Genomic DNA, 26,087 nt, shown 5'->3' on the forward strand with positions numbered 1-26,087 from the left:
TCAGAGTTAGTAGGATATGGTGATTCAATTTGAAAGAAACTCAATAACTGCCACGTTTTCTAACAATATCCCGGACCACAGACAGACCCCACACTGTTGTCACACAACACACCTTTATTCTACGTACTGGCACAGCACACAATAACCCACAGTGCTGACAATACCCTCACAGTACTCAGTCCTTTATTCCCTTGTTCCAACTCCAGGGCTTTCTTCCTAGCTCAGTCCACTGCCACCCGACTCCAGCTTCCGAGTTGTGGCAACTGTCTCCTTTTATAGAGGACCCGGAAGTGCTCCAGCTGTTCCCTGATTAGCTTCTGGCTGCACTTCTGGGTGAGACAGCAGTCCTACACAGGAGGGCTCGGCCATTCGCCATATGGCCCCTGGTGGTGCTCGTGAGCCACAGCGGGGTTGAACGTCCCTGCTCTGTGACAGTGTAGCAAACCTGGAGGGCTGTCCTCCATGGTCCTGGCCAGGTGAGTATCCCAGCTGCCCATTACAATGTTTAAAGAAAGTAATGCACAAAAAACTGTAACAATTATATTAACAAGTAAACAAATAATCATATGAGAAAGTAGTTCAAAGTACTTAAATTATAGATAACAGTTCCAAGAACCACAAGTCACCAGGAGAAACAAAAGTGAGTTGGAAAAGTCCATCTCCATACAGAGGCTGTTCCAGAGGTGCTTATCTTGAGTTTATGGAACAAATGTTGAAGATAGCCTCTAGCCAGACCGCGAGGAGATGCCACAAATGTCATAAATATAATAATATTTATTAATATAAATATAGGAATATAAATAACAACTGGTCTTATGGAGCTTGTGATGAAGGCAACCATTATAGTTGAACAGCCTACATGTTTTAGGACCAGCTGCTGGTCCTTCTTCCTTTTATGTACAATCTAAACCTTGAATCAGTGGAAATTCATAGACCATTATTATTGTACAAACACCTTAAAGTAATATATCAAAGATTTAAAAAGATGTTTGATCAACACAACACATCTGGGATTTGGAAATTCACTGAATGAAAAGACATAATTGTCTCAATAAACAGAAAAAAGGGAAAGGGAGCATTAACTGGAGAGCATCATTTTGGAGCAGGAGCTGGTTGTTTAATTTGGCTATTTTATGAAACTTCACTCATGAAGAGGGTTGTTGTAAGAGAGACGTTGTTTAGGACGTTTTGAGAAGAGACTACATACATAATGCAAATTCTATAAAGTCATTGCATTTAAATACAGGTCTTCCAGTGCTGATCAAAAATTTATCACCGGGTGTTACAGACTCAAATCAAATGTATATTTTTATTATGTAATGGTAATAATAATAGCAGCTCACTACTCAAAACAGGGAGAATCCCGGCTTGAACCCACAACCTCTGTGATTACGTGGCAGCAGTTTTTACCTCTGCACCAGCCAAGCAGAGTTTCGACTTTGTTGATTGTTATCAGCAGTAAGTGAGGACAAAAAGTGTATAGAAATAGGGCAGAAAACTTTACTCTGGTGTGGGGAGATTCTTACCATATTTCTATCATTTTCTATGTATTGTAAAAATTAAGTAATAGAGACATGAGGTTTGGGGTCCCATTGGATGCCCTGTTTATTTTGGGTGTTATGACAAAAAAAGTAAGTATATACATGTAAAATAAATAATCAGCTCAATACCATCATCAAAGGAAAGATCTTCAGATGCTTAAAGCTCTGTGATCCTCAGAAGCTGGTCTGTAACTGAGCAGCAACTTCTGGTGGGCTGTGGATTACATACCACCATGAAATGGACATGGCTTTGATCATGGAGGAAGTGGCTTTACTGCTTCTCCATTCTAAGGAGACACAATGAACTAAAGTTAGCAGTGGTGTCACACTTAATTCCTTCCCTATGTTTGCCCAGCACAAACCTATAAAATGTTTCCTCCGCCCATGTGTTTAATGCTCTGCTAGTTATCAGTGCTGAATGTATTTATGTTAAACTTGCTTGTTAAAACAAACTTCCATTTTGAAAACTCCTTATACCAATCAAAGGCTTATGGAGGCCTTCTATTTGAATTTAGAGTTGCCAATTAACCTAAGTGATTTAGAATCCTTGGGTTGAGGAAGGAAAAAGAGAGAAAAACACCTGTTAAATCTATTACTTTAACATTTCTGAAGACAGCACTTGATTAGGAATGCTTTAATTTTTATCTATCTATCTATTTTCAAATGTAGAACTCATAGACAGGTGGTATTAGTAACATTGTGAAAGCCTCATTAATCAAATACTGTTTAATGCGGTCCTTGAATTTACACCACTGAATTAAAAACAGTGGGAACTGATTAAAACATCTGTTGTGGAGCAATTTAATTGGAAAAAATTGTGAAGAATAATTCTGTTGGAACCACTGGGTCAGGTGGAAAACAAGCCCTATTTAGATCCGTTGCAAAGATAAAATTAACTGCATTACTTCCACTACAACAGACTTCAGTTACTGCTGGTTACATAATGAATAATCACGCATAGACAGTGACTGAAAGCTAGCTGAAAGGAAAGAAAAATAATATGATCTTTCTATTAAGTGAGGATTACTTTGCTTTACTGGTGAGTATAGAGTGACACAAGAGAAATGAAAAAGGGCTGAGGGGTCCCAGAATTTCCCCATTTAATGAAGTGTGAGGAGGAGACGCTGGTGAGTACAGACAAGCTATGTTGGCAGTTTTTGGAGTCCTTGTGAGTATTAATGAGGATGAAGATGTGGGATGAAGCTGAGTTAGTGTTGAGGTTAGTGGTCTTTATTTGGGTCACAAACGTCAGACCTGCAGAAAAAGTAAGCGGACACGTCACACCCTTGGTGTCTCCTGTCACTGCTTTATGTGAACTCTTTACTTTAGTCCTACTCTTGACTCTGTATACAACAATGTTGAGTATTGTTGGTCAAACAAAACATAAACAGATAAAGGCACAACAAAGAATAGTCCAGCTATTTTAAGAACAAAATAATAGTGCATTCATAATACAACTGGCTATTTATAACAAGCATTCTTCCAAATTTGGACTAAATAAAACATTGCAATGCTATGTCAGTTTGTAGCAGTATGGTTTTACAAATCACATTAATAATGTTAACCAAATTGCTGTGCCAAATGCTGTTTCTTCATCTAAATTCATTAAGAATGTGCTTGACAGATACTTGGACCTAAATCCAGGAAAATCCAATTGAACTGAATTTACTTTTGTATAATATTCCTCAACGACTGCAAGATCAGAGTGATCACACAAATTTAACTGTACATCCTTTATATACATGATCACACAAATTAGTTTGAAAATGAGCTATTTCAATATGACTAGTATAAATCATGATAATACAAGTCCATTAATATTAAAATTGAGATGTGATCAGTTGACAACAGGGAAGGGAAAGACAAAAGCCTTGATCAACAACATTTCTGAGGGAAACAACCTCGGTAAAGTTTTTTGTATGTTTTACCAATAACTGAGACCCTCAAATGGTCAAGGTATGTCCATCTCAAACACAAAAGGCATTTTATTCAGGAAGCAATTGATTTTCTCCTTCATTTAAGCTCCCCTATTACAACAACATTTACTTCTATAGCACATTGTCATATAAATGATGTAGCTTAAAGTGCGTTACAAGATGGAGAAAGAAAAAATAAAAATATCAAAATAAGATTAGGCAATGCTAAGTAACAAAGAATAAAGTAAGGTCCGATGGCCAGGAGGACAGAAAAAACAAAAAAAAACCCCATAGGGCTGGAGAAGAAAAACAAAAAAAACAAAATCTGCAGGGGTTCCGAGGCCACGAGACCACCCAGCCCCCACTGGACTGGGCTATCAGTATTTCATGGCAGGATTCAGTGGAAATATTCCTGTTTGCAACTGTTAACATATTTTGTCAGGAACATCTTTTCTTGAACATTTTTATAAGAAACGTGTATTTAAGATTAGTTAGGTTATTTTAAGAAAGCTTGTGAAGTAAATTTTACTTACCCCATTGGCAGATCTTTGCAATTCAATAAATCTTACGAAATGAAAAACGAGATTTAATGGCTTGATATAAAAACTTTTTACTTGATAACTTTTCATTGTTCTAATTAATTTTATTTGTTGCTTTTGTCCTTTCTGTTGGGCTACGTTGATCATGTCACTCACACTTGCGTTTGTTTCCAGGGTGGTTGCTGTGCGATCGTCAGATCAGATCAGACATCATGTTCTTCGAGAGTAAGGAGCTTCAGGAATTAGATGAATAAGAATGTAGTTTTCCATGGGGAAAATCTGGTTCTTTACAGAAGCACAATAAATAAATAAGCTCATAAATATTATAACAAGCAAATACACACCACAATTATTAGAAAGAAAGAAAACTTCTGACTTGGTTAAAGAGAAAAAGAGAAGTCTCAGTCACAGTGAGGCATTATGCAGGCATATTGCCGTTGGTAAAAAGGAGTCCCAGTTTCAGTTCTTTAAACACTTTGGCTGAATGATTTGTTGGCTAAAGTCCTCAGTGTCAGTGTGTCAGAGAGAGCTTGTGCAGCATTGTTCATAATTGTCTTCATTCTCTCCTCCACTGCTACTTCCAGGTGTTTGAGAGTGCATCCCATATCTGAACCTGCCTTTTTAATTAACTTGTTGATTCAATTGGTCTTTCTTGAAGTGATGTTACTAGCCCAGCATACTGCAGAACAGAAAATCACACTGACCATCAGAGAGTAAGTCTGTCCTTGAGTTCTTAAGGCCATGTGCTAACCAAAACTTTGTGGTGTCCTCTGTTACTTCTTCAGTCTGTCCCTGAGGTTTCAGAAAGTGCCAATGCTGTGTAAAATCACATAATGACTACAGACTAGTGAAACATCTCACATCATCAAGACCTTGGAAAGCCTGGACCTGGACTATATGAGTCCTGTTGTGGTAGACACAGTTACAGACAAAGACTGCAGTAGAGAATTTAATTATCTATCTGCTCTATAAGGCTTATTCTGTCCTGGTCAAAGCTGTCAGCACTGTGTGGATTCTGCTTTTTGATTTCTCCAGTGCCTTCAGTACCATCCAGCCATCCCTGTTAAGGGGTAAACTCAGAGATATGCAGGTGGATGAGCTTGTGGTGCCCTGGATAATGGACTATCTGTTGGAAACACTGCAGTTTGTGAGACTCAAGGACTGTGTGAGCAACACTGGAGCACCACAAGGTACAGTCCGGTCTCCATTTCTCTTCACTCTGTACACGTCCGGCTATTAATATAACACCAAGTCCGGGTGCAGAAATTTTCAGCTGCTTCTGCACTTATGGGGTTTATTGATAAAGGGGATGAGGCAGGAGAGGAGTCAGGTAGATAGCTTTATTTCTTGGTGCAGAAAAAAAATGTCTGCAGCTTAACATCAGCAAAACTAATGAACTGGTTATTGAAGTCTACCACACCAAAAGCCTCTATGTCTGGTCAGTATTCAAGGTGTGGAAGTAAAGGTGGTGCATTGCTATGTCCTTTTTGTGGCCTGGAGACGAAAACTACACACAATACTCCAGGTTAGGCCTCATCAAACTCTTCAAGACTGATTTTTGAATGCTTGAGAATAGGAATGATGCCTCATTACTGATTGGAAACATCAACAAGATGGATATTTCTTTAGATTTGTGGTCTATGTGGAGGAGATGATAAACAGGCAGCAAACTATAATAACATTGCTTCTTACAATTTGTAATTTTTCTTGCCTAACAGACAAAGAACATGACAGTGGATGGACGTTATAGCCCTTGGTCACAATGGAAGCCTTGTAGCCACTCTGATGGAGGGAGTGTTGGATCCTGCTTTTGTAGAACAAGATCTTGTGACAGTCCTGCACCACAGTGTGGTGGTCAGCAATGTGAAGATGCCAGCATGGAGGTTGCAAACTGCTCCAGGTATGGTAAACTATAAAATAACTGCCTTGTCAATACCACAAATTATTTTTTTAATTCTAAATGACCTTTGGGTACTAAATTACATATCAATTCTACAAAGGATTTTAATTGGAGTAACTAATTTGTTCAATTTTTCCATCCATCCATCTATCTAATTTTCCAAACCTGCTTTTCCTGAGCAGGCCCATGAGTTACTCCAGTATTCTGCTAGAAATCTACTCCTTGGAAGGTAGCAATGCAGAGAATTCATTCGAGCTCCATATGCGCAAAACATACAATTATTCAACTCAAAATTATATATCGAGCACATCTGTCTCGCTTGAAATTGTCCAAAATGTTTCCAGGGCAAGATCCAACCTGCGAACGCTGCAATCAAGCTCCAGCTTCACTGGTCCCATGTTTTGGGCCTTCACCAAATTAACATCATTCTGGACCACAATCTTGAAATGCCTTTCAGACAGCCTTGGTGTCACAATCCCTCCTAACCCATTAACAGGTGTGTTTGGTGGGCTCACAGATGGACTTAAAGTGGAGAAGGACAAGGAAACTGTAATTGCCTTTACTACACTACTGCCACGCAGACTTATTTTGCTCAACTGGAAGAATCCTAACTCTCCCCTTTTAAGTCAGTGGGTAGCTGATGTTTTATACTATTGGAAATTGGAAAAAATCAAATTCTCACTTAGAGGATCTGTGCAGAAATCTTTAAATACTTGGCAGAATCTAATCAATAACATTTTAGAATAAGCTTTTAAAGCACAGAGGAAGCAGATTCTCTCCCTATTCCTTTTTTTTCTTCTTTTTTTTCTTATCCATCCATCTATATTCACTTATTAATTTATCTATTTACTTATTTTTACTAGGTTTAAGTTTTATTCTGCTGCCCATGCTCTCTTTCTCAGGGGTGATGGGTTGATTTCTTTTCAATCCTATTCTTGTAAAATTGATCTATTTGTACGGAATGTTTTGTGATTTCAATAAAATCAATAAAATTAAAAAAAGAAAAATAAATCTACTCCTCATCTTAGCTTATTTTTTCCCAGAATGAAAAAGATAAATGTATGCAATACTATACAATATATATTATCTACCCACTTTCTATTATTTGATAACAGACTGCATATCCTTAATATTTGGGATGTGGTTCTTTAAAGCGATGCCATAAGGAACGATATTGGTTCCCAAAAGAACCCTTCACATGAAGTAACGTTAAATTATTTACATCCATATCAGAAAAACAAAAAGCTGGTACAAGATTTGTGAAATACCAATGGCTTCATGATTTTAAAGTAACTCTTGCTGCATACAATAATACAGGCTAAGCTCAGATTTTCTTGATCTTTTAGTATCCGGCTAAAAGATCTCATTTTGTTGCATTTTAGGGACCTTTTTAAAGTTTAAATAATGAATTTAATACATAGACAACCTTTCACAGTATTAAAGGTTTTACAAGAAAACACACAACCCAGTAGAATGCCATTAGGCATGTTAAAAAATACTGGTTCTTTAATGGCACTTTATGGTTCTTTACTGGGTTGTGATGTCCTTCATAGAATCATTGCTTGACAAAGCACCATGTCATTGTGAGAAGTGTTCTTTATACATAAAGTTGGTGTTCTGAGTTTAGAAAAACTTCTTAATATGTCGAAAAAAATCAAAATCTTTAATGTATGTTAGGCTACCTAGCAGGACACTGACAGATTAAGAAAACCTGAAGTTAACCTGTGTTACTGTATGTATACAGCAAGAGTCCTTTTAAAATCATGACCCATTGGTAAGTATTTCACAAATCTGTTTCCATCTGTTCATGGTTATCTACCGTAAGGAGCATGTGACTGATCGAAATAAATACATTTTTCTGGAATCTTGATGTGGATCGGTCTTTTGGGAGCCAAAAACGGTTCCCCTTCGGCATCATTCTGAAGAACCACTCTGGCATCTTTATTATTATTATTATTATTTTATCATTAATTATATATGTACAGTGGGAATAAGGGTTGGACATTGTAAGTAAAAAAACATTTACAGAATGTGTGTGCTAGGACAATTGTCCCATCCTCTAATAACCCTAACATTTATAAGAGTGTGGGCAATGCCATTGACCCTATGGCCCTGGATTAATTCGAAGACCACAAATTCTTGTTAACCAAGCACCATACTGTACAGTATATTTGACTTGTATGTGCTTCCCTAGGATATTTACACAGAAATGATCTGTAAATTCAAAACACATAGAATTCTGACTAAGATTTGAATCCTATACCTAGCCCTATGAGCCAACATCTCTGCTTCCTTACACTTCTATATTGCAACCATGCTCCACTTTATTAGAAAAATGCATTTGTTTCAGACGTCCAGCTCGCTGTTCATTTATACGTTTAAATTAGTTTATGGGATTTCTGTAATGCATCTGTTAATCTGGCACAGTAATATATTATCTACTTTCAAAGTTTATCCTTTTCAGAGGCTGATAATGTGGCTCCTTGCTCTTACTGTAAAGCATCCAAACTAGTTAATTAAATTGATGGCATCTGTTACAGTTTTGTGTCAAGCATTTTTAATGACAAATCTGTAAGGACTTTTCTAAGCTAAGCTTTTGTCGTTCTCTCCAACTGTATGTGGGTTTGTAGGCAGCACTGGTTTGGAGCTCTCATTCTTACTAAAGCCATTTTCAGAAAAGTCTGTTGTTGTAAGCAAATAGCTTGTATTTCAAAAGTAAGAAGACAAAGTAAAATGTAAGGTTAAATAAAATCACAAGCTGAAGTCAGAAAAACAGTCAGTCAGTCATTGTCCAAACCGCTATATCCTAGCATAGGGTCACGGGGGTCTGCTGGAGCCAATCCCAGCATGCACAGGGCGCAAGGCTTCTTAGAAACAAATCCCCGGGCAGGGTGCCAGCCCACCGCAGGGTAGAAAGACAGAAGTTCAAAATTGTATTTTGTTATGGCTTTTACTTGCAGTATGAGTAGGTTATGTTACATTTATTTGGGATCATAGGTGCTTATGGCCAGAGCTTTGGGGACAGACACAGCAACAGGCATCACACAGTGTGCTGTAATGAAATCTTGAAATGGGAAAAATAAATGGAAGTGTAAACAAATCAAATTTTTAATGCTAGCACCTGCGGATAGAACTAGTCAATGCCAGTCCTGTTGTCTGTCTGTGTACAGAATGTGTGGTGTTTGTCTCCATGTTCTTGTTGCAGAATTTACCCCCTTTATAATTTAAACACTTCAGTCATGAGAACGTCAGAATCTACATAAAGTTGTGCACATTTTTAGATTATTTTTTATAAATTTCCCATTTGATTTAATTACGTCCAAAGATATAATCACGTCTGGCTAGTGGCCTTTCATTACATTCTCGTATACCAAGTATAGGGAAAGTATTGCAATTGTCCAAAAATTTGATGTTGAGCTTTTGATGAATTTCGATGTTTTAGACCTCCCTGACTTTCTTGTATAAGAAGTATAGGGAAAGTATTGGAATCCTCCAAAAATTCCATTTCGAGATTTTGATGAATCTCAACGTTTTAGACCTCCCTGAGTATTTTCGGAATTACATCTGTGTGTCTGTCTTTGAGTGTGTGTGTGTGTATATAAACACGATAACTTGAATACGCTTTCACTTAGGTCAACCAAATTTACATACAAGTATTAGGTACAAAACGTAGATTTCTATCAACTTTTGGGCTATTTCTGATAACCGAAAGTGGTACTTTACCTTTTATTCATGCATCTGCAGAGCCCGATTTATTCAACTTTACTTTTATTATAATTGTTCAATATATTATTAATTTAATTTGATGTTGATGGTTCTTTAATGTATATAATATACATCTATAACCATTGTCTTGCAGTTTACTCATCAAATATCCATCCCCATATCTGAGTAAACGAGAAAGTCTAGGGGAGACAACTCCTGATTTTCTTGTAATGGTTTCAACGTCAGTTGTATTTTGTTCGTTTTGCTCTTCATGGACACATAAAGAAGGTCTACAATGAGAAATCAGAATTCATTTGATTACTAACTGACTTAAGAACAGCTGGGAAAAAATATGCATGATTCCTTCAATATTGTTTGCAAAAGTCCTCAATCTAGTTACACTTTAAACTAATTCTTCTAGTAAGCAGATCACTACTATACTGTGGCACTGATAGTATATGCACATGACACGCTACACACTACAACTGCGGTACTCTGACACCATGGGGTTGTGGTCATGCAAAGTGTGGGTTTTGCATGGTGTTAGGACCTTTTTACTGAAGATCTGCTATGAGTTTTTCAACACAACGTGCTGTTCAGTCTCTTTATGAATAATATGACATTAGGCCCACAGCAGCATGACTTTCAAACATATTCATTTATCCGTTTATTTGTAAAATATTAGCCCAGAGGAGTTTCTTAGGTGACTAGCCAGAGTAATAATGGGCTGAAGGATTTGGAGTTACTCTTCATAAACATGCTACATATGCATTTCCCATGCAAAGCTGTGTTCTAAAGTTAAGTGTTTTCTGTAAGTTTTAAAAGATATCTTACACACTAGAAATTTACAATGGAAGCTTACTCTGACAGATTCAAAGATTTAAACTCAAAAATTACATGGAGAACTTATCTAGGACTTCAAAACTGTCAAAAGCATCAGTAAAGTACATCCAGCCAAATTCTTTTGACTAATTTGCAAATCACATATGTGAGGACACCAGTGGAAATTAAGGTGAAGTGTATTTAGGATTGAAACCAGGAAGCACTACTTTACAGAAAGAGTTGTAGAAATCTATGCAACCTTTAAGGAGAATCTGGTTGTGTTGTTGGAACTGCTTAGCTATTAGCTAAACAAATGGGCTCGATGGACTCAATGGTCTCCTCTAGTTTGTCAAATATCTTATGTTCAACTGAAGCTGAAAAGTTCAAAATATGGACAGAAGGTATTATGATGTTATCTATATAGTTAATACGAAGGTATTATGATGTTATCTATATAGTTAATACAACAAACAATCATAGGAAGACACTATTCAGTTTGAATAAAAGCTGCCTTCATTTCAGATCTACAGTTTTCATAATAATTAGAATATCCCAAAATGGCTGCTATAGCTTGCACTAAGAAGCAGTGGTTCAATTTCTATGAAAACAGATCTCCAGGACAAGTCACAAAATAAAAGCAAATTTGATTGTAATTTACTGGTCCAGCATTGAGCTATACTTTTTGTGAATTTCCTGTGATTTGTCATAGAAGCTATGTAGTGGGATATTGGGTCACATGAGTGTAGAGTGGTCTCCCATACCCTTCCAAACAAGCATTTTGCACCTGCTCAACAAGGGAGTCAGTATTCTTCATGGATAGTGGAGCAGACCAAAATTGGCATCCATCGATGTAATTAGAGACAGAAAGATGCCAACAGGTATACTTAGGTGTTCATGGCAACTATGCACAGGTGGGCATTGTAATGCTGGAATACAGCACTGGGTAGGCCTGTCACCAAAGGTTATATGTTCAGTTCAGTATATTGGTAGGCATTTTTTATTGCCCTTAGAAGACAGGCAGGCTAACTCAGCTCAAAGTGAGTCACACTGAACAAGTGAATATTGTTATCCAGTCTGTATCATTATTTACATTTATTCTACGTGTAAAAGTTATCTGCTTAAAATGACAATGGGAATTCATCACCAAAAACGCTAGTCCTTTTGAGGGACGCTATTGGCGGATGGCTTAGAAGCTACCCAATCAGAGCATGTATTACATATTAACTAAAACCCCTCAATGATATACAATATGCTTCCCGCGCGGTGCTTGATTGTTTGCTTTTCTCTCTCTCTGACATTCTCTGCGCCTGATGGAGGGGGTGTGAGCAAGAGGGGCTGTTTGCACAGAGGCTGTTTGCCTAGAGGATACGGACGCTCCTCTAAAAAATGCCGCCTCATCGCGGTGCTTCGGCATACTTAAAAGCCCAAAAACAAGTATTGATTTTTTGATTGTTTGCTTTTCTCTGTCTCTCTCTCTCTGACATTCTCTGCTCCTGACACGCATTCTTTGAAGAGGAAGATATGTTTGCATTCTTTTAATTATGAGAAAGAACTGTCATCTCTGTCTTGTCATGGAGCACAGTTTAAACGTTTGACTAAAGGGTGTTATTTCATGTCTAGAGGGCTCTAATAATGTTAACAGTGTGGGAGAGTTTATAAGGGCTTAAAATATATAAAAATAACCATACAAACATATGGTTTCTACTTCGCGGATTTTCATCTATCGCGGGGGGTTCTGGAACGCAACCCCTGCGATGGAGGAGGGATTACTGTATACAGTTCACAATCGCATTGCATACAATATGTTACTACATAAGACTAGCCATTTGCTAAGAATGGTACTAAAACCATACATAATGTTCCTTGAAGAAGAGTCTAAATCATTTGTAAATAATAATAACTCCTCATTCAAGGATGAGACAGAAAAGTTATGTCTTGCAAAACTGACATTAATTCAGAAAGAATTAGCTATTTCAACAGGGCATTATGTGTATAAATCAAAGAAGGTGACTGTGATGCTGTAGAATAATTTGGTGAATCTCACTCTTTTTAATTACTGCATGTAGTTTTGATCACCAGATTATACAGAAAATAAAATAATAATGTTTAAAATATTGATGACAATCAGGAGAATGCCTGGCATTAATCATAGTAGATAATTATAATACACGGTCAGGTCAGGTCAAGTCAGGTTGGGGGACATTAATTGGTACAGCATGTTGACGCACCCACCACACGATGAAACAGCTCGGGATCCTGGTTGGCAACCCCTGAGGCAGACACGCGGTCCAGTCACACTCTCCGGAAATGACCCTCTAACTGCCGCAGCCAGGTGTTACATGGGCGTCCCCTTGGCCTGGTCCAGTCACTCAAGTCCTCAATAATGAGGATCTTAAAGCATAGCAGGAGAGTCTGATTTCTTTTCTAAGAAAGTCCTGAAGGTAAATGGCTTTACCCACTGCTGCTTAATTCTCTATTGCATCTAATATAGTGTGAACAGTAGGGGGCACCACCAAGTCCCCAGACCCCAGATACATAAGACCCAACACAACTCCAGGTTCACTAAAATGGATTTTTAATCCACACAGTTCAGTTAATAAAATGATCACAACCAAAACAATCCCAAAACCAATGCCTTCTCTTGTCTCCTTCCATCCTCCTGTTGAGTGTTGCCTGCTGCCCCCCGACTCTGACTCACTGAGGTATGGCTGCGGGCCCCTTTTAAGTTGGACCCAGGAGTACTTCTGGTGGCACATCATGGCTTGCTGGATGCACTTCTGAGTCCTCCGGAAACCAAGAAGGTCCCCTCCCACCAGCAGCACTCTCCATCGTCACCCAAGGACCACTACAAGGCTGTGCTTTTGGATTCCAATTCCCATGCAGCCCTGTGCGTGTCCAAACTGGGACTACTGGTGAGAGACACTGCCACCCATTAATTTGGGAGATGAACTGCTCCTGGATTCCAGCTCTCACAAGTCCATCCTTTCTTCCTGCATCCCAGTCAGAATGTGAATTATAATCCATAACCTGGCCATTTCATTATGGCTGGGAAAGAAATCCTACTCAATCTGCCAGGTTGCCCATCCATCCTCCTGGGCACTTACAATAATTATCTCTCTCTCTCTCTCTATATATATATATATATATATATATATATATATATATATATATATATATATATATATATATATATATATATGAAATCCAACGTCTGTCTGTCTGTCTGCTTTTCACAAGAGAACTACTTAACGGATTGATTGGGTTTTTTTCTATAATTTGCTTGAACATTCCGGTTGATCCTGGGTTCCCTTCCCTGGTCCTCCCTGCATGGAGTTTGCATGTTCTCCCCGTGTCTGTGTGGGTTTCCTCTGGGTACTCCGGTTTCCTCCCACAGTCCAAAGACATGCAGGTTAGGTGCATTGGTGATTCTAAATTGTCCCTAGCGTGTGCTTGGTGTGTGTGTGTGCCCTGTCCTGCCTTGCGCCTTGTTTTGGCTGGGATTGGCTCCAGAAGATCCCTGTGACCCTGTGTTAGGATATAGCGGGTTGGACAATGACTGACTGACTGATTTCGGTTGATTTTGTGACTTCTCTCATCTTGGTAAATATTATGGTTCACTTGCGGTACCAATTTATTTGCACAAATCCAAAAGAGAGATGCAGCGGGCTGAGGGGAGGGGCGCGGGACCCTCCTCACTAACGTGCCAGCCTCAGAGCGTATCTTACATCCGCTTACAAAGCAAACGAGAGAACTGCTTAACGGATTTAGATTGTTTTTTTTTTTTTCTAGAATTTGCTTGAACATTCCAGTTGATTTTGCGACTTCCCTCATTGCGCTAAGAATCATAGTTCGCTTGCAGGAGCAATATATTCGCACTAATCCGAGACAGAGGCTGCGGGCCAAGGGGAGGGGGAAGTGTGACATCAGGAGTGGGGAGCTGGGCATTGTGCTCCTCACTGTCCTTTTTAGTAATACATGGGCAGAGCCGCAGGGGATGGCTAGCTATATAATAAATGATTGTTTAATATGGGCAGTCTCCAACTGCAGTCTCTGTCTTCACACACGTATGGAGTGGTAGAAACAGTCTTGAATTTAACCAGTCTTCTTTCCAATCACAATGAAGGATTAAAACCACCTTTATAAAATGGAGATGCTAAAAAGGAGAGGTTCAAATTGTGACAGGTTGGGTAGACTGTGGGATTGCAGGAAAGGTGGAGACAGGAAGAGCCCAGCCAGGCCCTAGTAGAAGTGAAACAGCAGTATGTGCTGGAGGTAATGACACGAAATCATGGAAGGACAGGAAGAATGGCACCACCGGATGGCATTAAATCCTGCACATATACTGGGGTGACACAAGAGAACTACAAGAAGGAGAAAGAGATAGTTAATGGGGGTTTGGGAGAAAATGTTAAATGTTCATCTAGGACACTAGAAGGGAGACAGCTTAAAAAATCGATGGGAAGCTAACCATCCTCTCAGAGAAAAAGGAAGGCCTAAAGACTGCAGTGGAAGAGTTAAAAGACTTCCTGGCTGAAACAGGAGAGCTCATGGTCTGGAGCTTAGAGACCAGCGAGTGCAGCCACATTACAGAAGTCAGGAAGCCAAAGGGCTGCCCTGGTTGGCCTTCTTGAGGAGTGCAGGAACAAAAGCTAAGGAGTTGTAGCCCTGTGATCTTACTGCAAAATCATGGTGGACTCTGACCCCAAAAGAGCAGGGAGCTCTGCACATCCAGAAGCTCGGCTCATTGTAGAGGTGATCACAAAGCCATCACGTCCTGTGTAGTCAGACCCAAAGACACAGTTATTTTGTTTGGGGTTTTTTTTCTGTTTTTTTTGACGCTTAATGTATTTTTGTACATTTAGCCATTTTTGTTTTCATAAAAAGAAGTAGAAAAGATCAAAGGAAATGAAATAGATAAAGAGCAGGTGTATGCTGGATCAAACCATCTTAACGCTCATTTAATATCTTATGAAAACATAAAGCAATGCTTTTATCTTATTTTATAATTCTGCTTTGTAATTGTTAAAAATTATTCTTGATTGATTTCTTGTCTGCTGTTTGTTGTTGTGGTTGTTGCCTGTTTTAATAAATATTTTATCACAAAACTTACATGTATTTTATATAAACTATGCTTTTAGTTTACATATTAGCTATAGAACAGTTGGAAAAGCTTTATTATATAATTCTTCAATACCACTTCATGATTCAACATTATTCATGATTCATGTTTAATGAATGCAGAGAGTAGCATGCCATTTGTGAGCAAGTCAGCATTACACATATACACTGCAATAAAGGAATAATATGTCAATTTCAGCAAGTGAAGCTTTTTTAATATACAGTAGATTAACTCCAGGCATACATACAATATGCCATTTTTTTCTCTGTCCATCATTAGCTCTGTTCACTATGTGGATGGCTTGTTTCCTTCTTCTATGTGGCTAAGTAGCAATGGAAGGAGATCATCATGGAAAATAAGAAAGTGCTAGCATCGACTTTAAATAGTCCCGTCAAAGACACCAAGCCGCACGGCCCCAGGAAATTCTGGGCAACATCATCATAAAAAGTCAGTCATTTTCCAACCCGCTGTATCCTAACACAGGGTCACATGGGTCTGCTAAAGCCAATCCCAGCCAGCACAGGGCGCAAGGCAGGAACAAACCTCAGGCAGGGTGCCAGCCCACCGCAGTCATAAAAAGTACTAACGTATATAACAGAAAATACCACAACAGGGCATCCCCTTCCTCAACTCCAACCGCTAGCCAGAACCTGCTGACATGTTGATTAAAAGTGTATTATTCCTCCAAATGCAGGACTTGTTCATATTTGTAGGACATTAAACACAATGTTACAACTTTATTGTACTGGGTGTCATATTGTAGAACTATAAAAGCAGTTCAGTTGAATTTATTTTTTGCTAGCCCCCTTCACTGATTACAGGCTCAGAGCACATGAACATATTTATAACTGTAATCTATTTTCCAACTACATTTCCCTTTGAATAAAACCTTCAGTCAAACAAAAAACTGTTATTCCTATCAAATTTTTTTATATTGCTGGTATCATTTAACGTAATGATTTTTTTAAGATAATGACTGCAAGATGGCCTGTAATTGATTTTTTCAAAAGTGCTAATGAAGCAGAGGAAAATACAGGGACAATAAATGTAAAACCAAGAGCAGGTGTACCTGGGCAAAGTGACTGTTCAGTATGATGGAGCCTCAAGCACAAGCAGAGGGAGAGAATTCTCCAAAGTAAATGACAGTTCATTCTGAGATCGATCCACGATGCAGCTTATGGAGAATTCAAGAGAAGTTAGCATATACAGCATTAAAAGTTTACTTCAGTTTTAAAGATGATTAAATACTCCAGACAGTTAGTTAGTTAGTCAGTTAAGTGCTGCTGACAAAGTTGTGTTAAATTGTTGAAAAAAACTAGGTGGAAGACTCGGCCCTGCTACCTCACTCCTCCTTGGACACATCTTTATATCCCAGCCGAGTGGCTGCCTGTGCCTTAGTTTTCTCCATGTACTGCTTGTATCTACTGATTTCAGAAATATCCGCATGTTAAACTGAATTGTGTTTCTAAATTAGCATGTTGTGGAAGTGTATGATGTTTGTTGGCATTGCTTCCAGACCTGGCACTCCTGCTATATACTCCTGTTTCTACTAACCATATCATTGGTACGTTATTTCTTTTTTCGAGGCAAGTGGCCAAGTGGTTAGGACATTAAAAATTTAAGTGAAAATGTTGCCAACTACTGACTTACTATGTGATTCAGAGTTAGTCAATTAACTGTTTTATGCATAAATGTTAAAATAAAAGTAAAAGGTGTGTTTCTGCTTATATCCCTTCAGCGATATCTTTTACAGGTAGCAAAAATTTACCACGGGTGTTACAGATTCAAATCAAATGTATTGTAGTGACCTCCGCGTCAGTTTTGAAAAGAAGAAAAGAACAAACGGACAGAGTAAGCCTCACAGAAAGTTTACTTGAATAGTAAAGAAGAAAAAAAAAAAACACACAGGGTTGTAACAGCAACAAAAAATGAACATCTTTGACTTTGAACTATTTACAATCTCCTATATTTCTCTCATAGTTATGGTCCTGAGAGACGCCGTTAAAGAAAAGAAAAACAGAAAAATGCCGACTTCGTAAACCCACAACACCTTCCTTCTAGCCCCTTCTCCAACGAGCTTCCCAACCTTCACATAAAAAAATGCATACAACTTGAAACCCGAGCCAGCCATAAAGGCATAATAAAATTTGAAAAGCCCCAGCACCCTGACAATATCCAAATGCAATTACAGAAATCTCAACTACATTTCTGTATATCTCAAATTAACTTCTTTTCCATTTTGAGATATCTGTCTCTTTCCCCTCATTCATTAGCTAAGAGTCTTCTTGTCTTCAGTTCAAACAGTTTTTCCCATGATGCTTATGTTCCTGTGTATTTGTTTAATAATAAACATATTTCATCAAATAAGTTGCATTTTGCATGTTGCCAGCATATGACTGGATAACTGACATATGAATTGGATTATGCGACACGAGTAACATGAGATATTTTTTTTTTCCATGGACGTTTTCACACCATTTGCTGTTGCCAAGCGTTGGTCACTATTTGGTTCCAATCTATCAGAAACTTTGTTATGTACAGTACTTTCTCTTTGAAAACACCAAATTCAATTTTTTTTTCTCGGCCAATAGTACAAACTACATGGAGTAAGTAGCATATAAAGAAATGTCATTTTTAGGTGGAGTATTCTTTTAAAGTTGACAGAAAGTCCTATTGAAAAAAATAATACCTTTTACAGCATGTAATTTTGAGATATTTCAGAGTTTTAGATTTCCTAAACTACACTCAAGACCAATTTGACTATTTTAGATATTGTGATTTCAGATATCTCATATAGAATTGCAAGTAACTTTCAAAGAAAGAAAACCCTACCTGAAAATTATATTTTTGTCTGTTAGTAACCCTGTTTTTTTTAGTAATATTTTATGTTTTCATGACCAAGGCTCAGAAAGTTTATGATACAATTGCCCTCAACCGTGGCCTACAGTGAGCAAATGAACAACAGCAAAAAACATCCCTGATAAAAATCTCAGTTTACTCGTGTCTCATAATCCAAGTGTCAGTTATCCAGTTGTATGCTCACAATATCCAAAGTCCATGCATTTTTGCTGAAATATTATTAAAATATATACTTCTGAAGAATCGGTGTAGTGCAGAAACAGGAAGCACTTATAAACAAGATGGAAATTTTGAAATGTAGGCAGGACTCTTGACCAATGAATGAAGGGGAAAGGTGGAACTTCAGTGAGGAGGAGCCATTCATCATGCACAATCAAGATTTTAAGGATACAAGATGTAGATAGATAGATAGATAGATAGATAGATAGATAGATAGATAGATAGATAGATAGATAGATAGATAGATAGATAGATAGATACTTGATTAATCCCAAGGGGAAATTCACATACTCCAGCAGCAGCATACTGATAAAGAACAATATTAGATTAAAGAGTGATAACAATGCATGTTATTGTAGTATTGTAACAGACAATAAGTTTGTATAATGTTAACGTTTACCCCCCCCCCCGGGTGGAATGGAAGAGTCGCATAGTGTGGGGGAGGAACGACCTCCTCAGTCTGTCAGTGGAGCAGGACGGTGACAGCAGTCTGTCGCTGAAGCTGCTCTTCTGTCTGGGGATGTAAGTATATTATAAAATATTTCACATTATAAAAAATACATAGTGATTCTAGAGAAAGGCCATTAGGAGAGCAACAAGGCTGATTTCAGGACTGAGAGGTACAAGCTCGAAGGAGAGATTGAAGGAGTTGAACATTACGGTTTAAACAAATGGAAATTAACAAGTGACATCATGGAACAACTAATTTAAAATCTTTTGATGCCATTCTTCATGCAGTCACAATACCACACAACACTACTACTTTATAGCTTCTGTTTCATGAAAATTGGTTTTTGAGCTTTTTACCTATCAAAAACTTTGTTTAGAATTTGTTTCTATTTTATTCTTGTTGCTACTGTTGGGTTATATTTTTTTTCCCCTTGGGATTAATAAAGTATCTATCTATCTATCTATCTATCTATCTATCTATCTATCTATCTATCTATCTATCTATCTATCTATCTATCTATCTATCTATTTTATTGTATATGTTTATGAATTTCAGTCTCTCACATTACTGTAAACCATTTTAGCTTTGTGATGGGGTATTCAGAAACTGGTGTTCAGTTTTTCATCAATACAAAGCAACACACAAACTCCAAGCTACTCCCAAATCTTTAAAAACAAAACTATTATAACCCAAATAGACAAACTCCTTTCTCCCTGTGGAAAGCTATTTTCTGCTCTTTATGATATAAATATTCCCTGCAGTTCCTAAAGACTTTTGCACCATAGGTCCATTTAGCAGTGAAATAAATTATATCTAATGCCTTTTTCAAGTCAACCATTCTGTTTAGTACTTAAAATAAATTATCGGTATCTGTCTGAGGGGAACCATGCTGATTGCCAACCAGGAAACTCAATCCTAGTCCTGTAGGTGCTCTTCTCAACAAACCTAATGTTCTGGAAAAACTTGCCTCATTCTAAAAACAGGCCCAACCAACAGTGTCCACATCTTCAACATGCCTCATGTCATCCAGTAAATATGTGGGTTGAAAAATTAATGAACAAAAAATGTACCTTCCTATTACTTCTTTCTCTTTCACTTCTGTTACAAAAGTATTAAAATGTTACTCCATTCACTGAATCTACACAATCCATTTTGAAGGGATCAGGGAGTCGGTTCCTATCTCACTAGCCTAGAACACATTACAGGAATTAACATGGTCAAGATGGCAGGCCAGTGCACACTCATGCAAACACCAACAATAGTCAAATTACCCTAACAGTCGCGTCTTTCAGATGCAGAAGGAAACATAGGTAAACTACCCAGATAAAATGACAAAGTGTGAACCGGTAACAGTGCTTTTCTCTTCCAGATACAAGTAGAAAGTGGTTTAGTGTGTTGGCTTGGATTGGCTCCAGCAGACCCCTGTGATCCTGTGTTAGGATATGGCGGGTTGGAGAATGACTGACTGACTGAAAGTAATACATTTATAAATTATCCACATACTTTTATAGGTAATATTTTGGCCAGATTAATTTCTAGTTTGTGTATTAGCGGGTTGGATGTTCTGAGTGTAGATGTGTGTCACTCTGCCTTGGGGATATGCTGTATATTTTCAGGCTGCCTTGCATAAGTTTGTACTCCTTACCCATTGTCACAAACTAGAATCTGTAAGTCCCAAAACTTTTCAAAAGCACTTCCAAAAATGCCCACTAGAAGGGGGAAAGCTCATTAAAAACCCTAGCTAGTCACACAAAAAAGGGCCTTACATAAAGTAAATCATTTATTGTTCACAAAAAAAGGTTCTTCGGTAATAATGAAGTTCTGTGGAGCACAAAAGACAAAATGGAATTGCCTGTAACACAAAGGCAATCCAAAGCAAACAGGTCCCAATACAGATACTTAGAGGCAATGTCAAAAAACAGAGCAAAATGTTCAATATCTGGAAAATTCACAAAAAACACAGCAAAATGCACAAGAACTCACTAAATGAGAGTGCATTCACAGTGAACCACCAGGAACTGTGGGAAGCTCTCTGGATGTGCAGTGTTGGGGACAGTTTCTTGGCGGTGATTGGCAGGCAGATCGAAATACTGGGCTCAGGATTTGAATCTCAGTCGCGGCACTGCCTGTGTGGAGTCTGCACATTCTCCTGTGTGCATTTACTCTTGACATAAACTTGTCTCCTCTCACATGTCAAAAATGTGTGTGTTAGGATAAGTGAATGGATCTAGTGTAACAAGTGCGGGTATGTGACAGTGTGCCCTCTATTGGGCTGGTGCCTTTGCCAGGGTAGATTCTCACTGAAGCCCTGCCAGAATGATTCGAGCCCTCTGTGACTCTGAACTTGATAAGAAGGTTAGAAATTGGAAGAGTAACTCATAAAGAAATCTGGATAAAGATGTATTGAAATACAGTGCTGCTTCAAAGTAAAGCTAAAAAACGGCTGTTAATCCAAAGGACTAAAATATTCAAAAATATACAAATATTATGCTAATTATACAACTCACATTCAGCTCAAAAGAGCTGTCTAAATCTTATTATATATAAAACTTTAAAATTCCATTTATGAAATTAAATATCTAATTCATTGCAATTTTATATATCAAACAAAATTTTCACCCCATCTTGAGGTCATTATATTACAGTCCTGTTGTATTCCTTATTCAAGGATGTTATGCATTTTTGGGTTAATATCTTGGATTACTTATTTTTCTCAGGTCACAGGGCCACTGAATAAATAAAGCATTATGATTTATGAGATAAAACGGCTACGCTGAAACAATGCATTTTTAAACTGTTGTGCATCACATTATGCCAGCGAATCTGAAAACCATGCTGACAGTTCAAACCTCAGCCTTTTTTTTCCTCTGAGTATTTCATTTTTCTTTAATTTTTTATTTTGTTTAAAATATCAGTCAATTGAAACAGTTGACTGTAATGTTAAGGCTTGATCTATCAGCCATCTCTAGATTTTTCGGCTAAATAACAAAAAAAATGAACAGGCTTTATAATTAGGTTTCCCCTGCTTAGCTAGTATCATAGTAGCTGAGTGTAATGAGTGCATCATAATAATAATGAGTGTAGTGAATTGTATTTGTCATTAGTTTATTATGGAAATATTGTCATATCTTACCTCTAATTTTTTCATCCAGCTGAGTGGAGAATTTATTTGTGTCTTTGGTTGTGGTAACTGACAGTTGTTTGCATTAATTAAAATTAGCTTCTACAATCTTGAATGCCATGTTTTCTTTCTAACGGCATTTGCTATTTTGCTAATGACGCGGCTGCACTCGTGTGTAATGTCATCTACGTGACTGAATAAAAGGGTCATCCTTACATAGCCATCCAATAGGGCTGATAAACTAAAGACTTTGGTCGTGTTTTCTTTACTTTTTTGAATATCTGCTAGGTTACATTTTTCTTAGTTCGATTTTTGGTTTTGACCCTTCGTCTCATTTTCGATCTTTGCTTTCTTTTTGATTATATATTTAACTTCTGCCTTCTGATCGCTTATTCCTTTTACTGTGACTTTTGCGCTGTAAAGCAAAACATTAAAAAGTTGTGTTGACCTAAAATGCCTAAATCGAGCCCTTAAGATGAAAAGAGAATTCACTTTGGAACAGTAAGTGACCTTTAAAAGCAATGCACTTTGAAATTATCAAAAAAGAAATTCAACAGACCTTTGCAAACAAGGTTAAGGGAAACTAATTCCATTCATTAAAGAAACAGCTCGCTGAACCTCTGCAGTGTATGTGGCAATAACACGATTCAACCCTGTACAAAATATGGGCACTGCTGCTTGTAGAGCTAAATCTGTAGATACTACATTTTCAGGTTTTCTAATAGAGATTTTCTTTCATGTTTATTAATGAACTGGTAAATTTCGGCAGTGTTGACTTTTTTCATTGATTGAATCATTTTCTAATCTCACATCTCAATGTAGTGTGTGTTAATGACAGGCGATTAGCCAGCATTCCATTCTTTTTGAGTGACTCTTTTAAGTGAATCCTACAAACCGATTTGTGAACACAAACAAATCGATCAAGTAGAGCTCAACAGGAATGCTGTAGTGCATGTGTGTTCTTCTTGTGTGACGTCGTCAGCATCTTTCGTTTCGCTGGTAGATGTTTGTAGCACATGCACAAGAACGCCCTGAATCCTGAGCCTTGACTCGTGTCACTTACTGAGAATCAGTCTATGGATTCTTGTTCAGTTGATTCACAAACGAGTCACTACCCGAGAACCAGCCTAATGACTCTCGTTCATTTGATTTGTGAACAAATCATTATAAGTTGCACAATTCTCATTTACTTTTCTGTAACAAAATATCTTATTTTAATTATGCATCTTTAAATGTGTTACCGTGCCTTGTGTACAGAAGCAGGACAATGGTATACGAATTATCATGTTAAATAGATGTTAATTATATATAATTAACCTTATATGTATTGTGACAGATTGGGGGCGCTATCGCTTCCTTGAACCCTTGTCCACGACTCCAGACACCAGATAAAAGTCCAAATGTTGACTTTATGAATTCGCCACAGTGCACAAAGCAGCCTCTCCTCCACTATACTCATAAACACACCAATAATCAATAACAATAAACAATCCTCCACTCCCAGACGCGTTGCCACCCTTCCACCCAGCTCAGCTTGCTGTCTGGAAGCTCCCACAGTCCTTTTATATACCCTGACCCGGAAGTGTTCCCAATCCCCAGTCCATGTGATTCTCTATCACTTCCAGGTCAGGTACAAGTCCTTCTTCTCACCCCGGAAGCACGTCGCTCTTCCTCTGACGTACTTCCGTGTTATAGGGCACAAATGATTCTTCGGTCCTCCCTGCAGCTCCCACTTGCGGCCCCTGTAGTATCCAGCAGGGTCGTGTATAAAAACTACACAGTCCATGACTCCCTGCTGGTCTTCGGGGCACCTCCATACTGCAGGGAGGGCTCCATCTGGCGGCCTGGGGGTATTTGCTGGGATGACAAGCCGGCCAAAGACCACAGTAATATAATCAGTTATGTATTTCCACAAATCATGGCTATAGTCATTGGCACTTGCCAGAGCAGCCCCATCTGTGTCCTGTTAATCAGCCCCTCTGGGTAACTTCATAGATTGGATCAGAGTCTTGATGCCAGCCAGTGGGCATTTGTGTGAAAAACCAGGCTTTTATTTTATTTTTCTAACTCCATAACTATCATTTTTTCATACATTGTGTACTTAGAGATTTCATTTGAGCATTTCATGGTGCAATATAAAATAAAGATCAACTGACAAATGATCATTCAACAGATGCATTATAAGTTAATAACTGATGAGTCTATAATCAGTTTTCTGCTCTTGTCTAGTCTTATGTATTAAAAAGAATCTCATAATGTGAAAAGTCCTGTATAAAAAACATTGATGGCCATTTAAAATATATACATTTCAGGTTGATCATTCAAAAGGTTTCATATAGTATGCTGATTTTATGCAGTTTGTAAAGCACTTTGTGATAGCACTGTATAAAATAAGAACTGAATGACTGACTGAGGATCAATAGAAAGATGCACCATTTTCAAGTAACTTAACAATCTGATTATGTATTGCAATTTTCTTATTCTATACATTTATAGGGGCACCAGGATTTATTAAAAATGAGCCTAAGATTATTTTGACTATTGTTAACTGATTCGGAAAGTATTCAGATCCCTTCACTTTTTACACATTTTGTTATGTTGCAGCCTTGTTCTAAAGTTATTTGAATTCATTTTTCCATCGATCAACACCCCAGAATGACAAAGTGAAAACAGAATTTTAGAAATGGTTGCAAATCTATTAAAAAAAAAACCTGAAATCTCACATTGACACAAGTGTTCAGACCCTTCATTCCGTACTTTGTTGAAGCCCCTTTGGCAGTCATTCCAGCCTTGAGTCTTCTTGAGTATGACATGACAAGCTTTGCTCACCTGGATTTGGGAATTTTCTGCTGTTCTTTTTTGCACATTTTTTGCAGATCTGTCAGGTTGGATGAAGACTAATTAGTGGACAGCCATTTTCAGATCCCTCCAGTGATGTGTGAGTGGAATCAAGTCTGGGCTGTGACTGGGCCAATTCAAAGACATTCCCAGAGTTGTCCCTAAGCCACTTTGTGTGTTGTCTTTGCTTTGTGCTTAGGGTTGTTATCCTGCTGAAGGGTAAATCTTCAGCCTAGTCAGGTTCAGAGCGCTCATGATCAGGTACTCCTTTAAGATATGTCTGAACATTGCTCCATTCAGCGATTTACCTGTGTGATGGACAGCACCCGTGGGCTGGTGCCCCTGCCAGGATTGGCCCCATTCTCTTAACTGACCAGTAGACCAGTACAATGGAGAGATTGGGGGAGGCTCTGTATCAAGGCTATATACTCCCTTGATCTGCAAAATGGCTGCATCTCTGGGCTTTGGTACCCATTTCAACACCCACAGGGAATGCTGGGAACAGTAGTCCAATGGGACAACCCTGTTTGGATCCATAGATGCCGCCATGGTATGCTGTGGGGAGTTATACTCCCTATTTTATGGAACTTCTGTGTGACCTGGAAGTACTTCCAACAGGCAATGCCCTGGCTTCGGAAGTGCTCCCAGGATCTTCAATAAAAAGAACAAGTCAGAGCCCAGAGAGGAGACAGGCAACACTCATCTGGGAGGAGCAGCAGAGAAGAGAAAGAAGAACAGAGGTTATTGTTGCTGTATGGACTTATTTCTTTAAAATGAAAATCTTCGTTTTGAACCCTGGACTTATTTCTGCATTCATGTCTGGGGTTTGGGGCTTTGTGGCGCCCCCTGTTGATTACACCTGTCTAGTCTTCCAACTCCTGCTGCTGAAAAACAACCCCACAGCATGATGCTACCACCACCATTGGATGCTTTATGATTGGAATTTCATTGCACAGGTGATGAGCTGTGCCTGATTTCCTTCAGACATGATGCTAATTTTGGTTTTCTCAGACCGGAGAATCTTGCTTTTAATAGTCTGTGAGACCTTTAGGGGCCT

The 26,087-nt window shown here is 38.3% G+C and overlaps 1 protein-coding gene across 1 annotated transcript in view; it reads left to right on the top strand.

Annotated features, from left to right (window-relative positions):
- sema5a (sema domain, seven thrombospondin repeats (type 1 and type 1-like), transmembrane domain (TM) and short cytoplasmic domain, (semaphorin) 5A) overlaps positions 1-26,087 on the top strand; it is a 788,567-nt gene that overhangs the window by 630,638 nt on the left and 131,842 nt on the right. The window contains exon 13 of the mRNA XM_039754371.1: positions 5,715-5,896. Within this exon, the coding sequence (XP_039610305.1) occupies positions 5,715-5,896 (182 nt within the window). The remainder of the gene's footprint in view (positions 1-5,714; positions 5,897-26,087) is intronic.

Source organism: Polypterus senegalus, chromosome 5 (genome assembly GCF_016835505.1).
Source record: "Polypterus senegalus isolate Bchr_013 chromosome 5, ASM1683550v1, whole genome shotgun sequence".
Lineage (NCBI taxonomy): Eukaryota > Metazoa > Chordata > Cladistia > Polypteriformes > Polypteridae > Polypterus > Polypterus senegalus.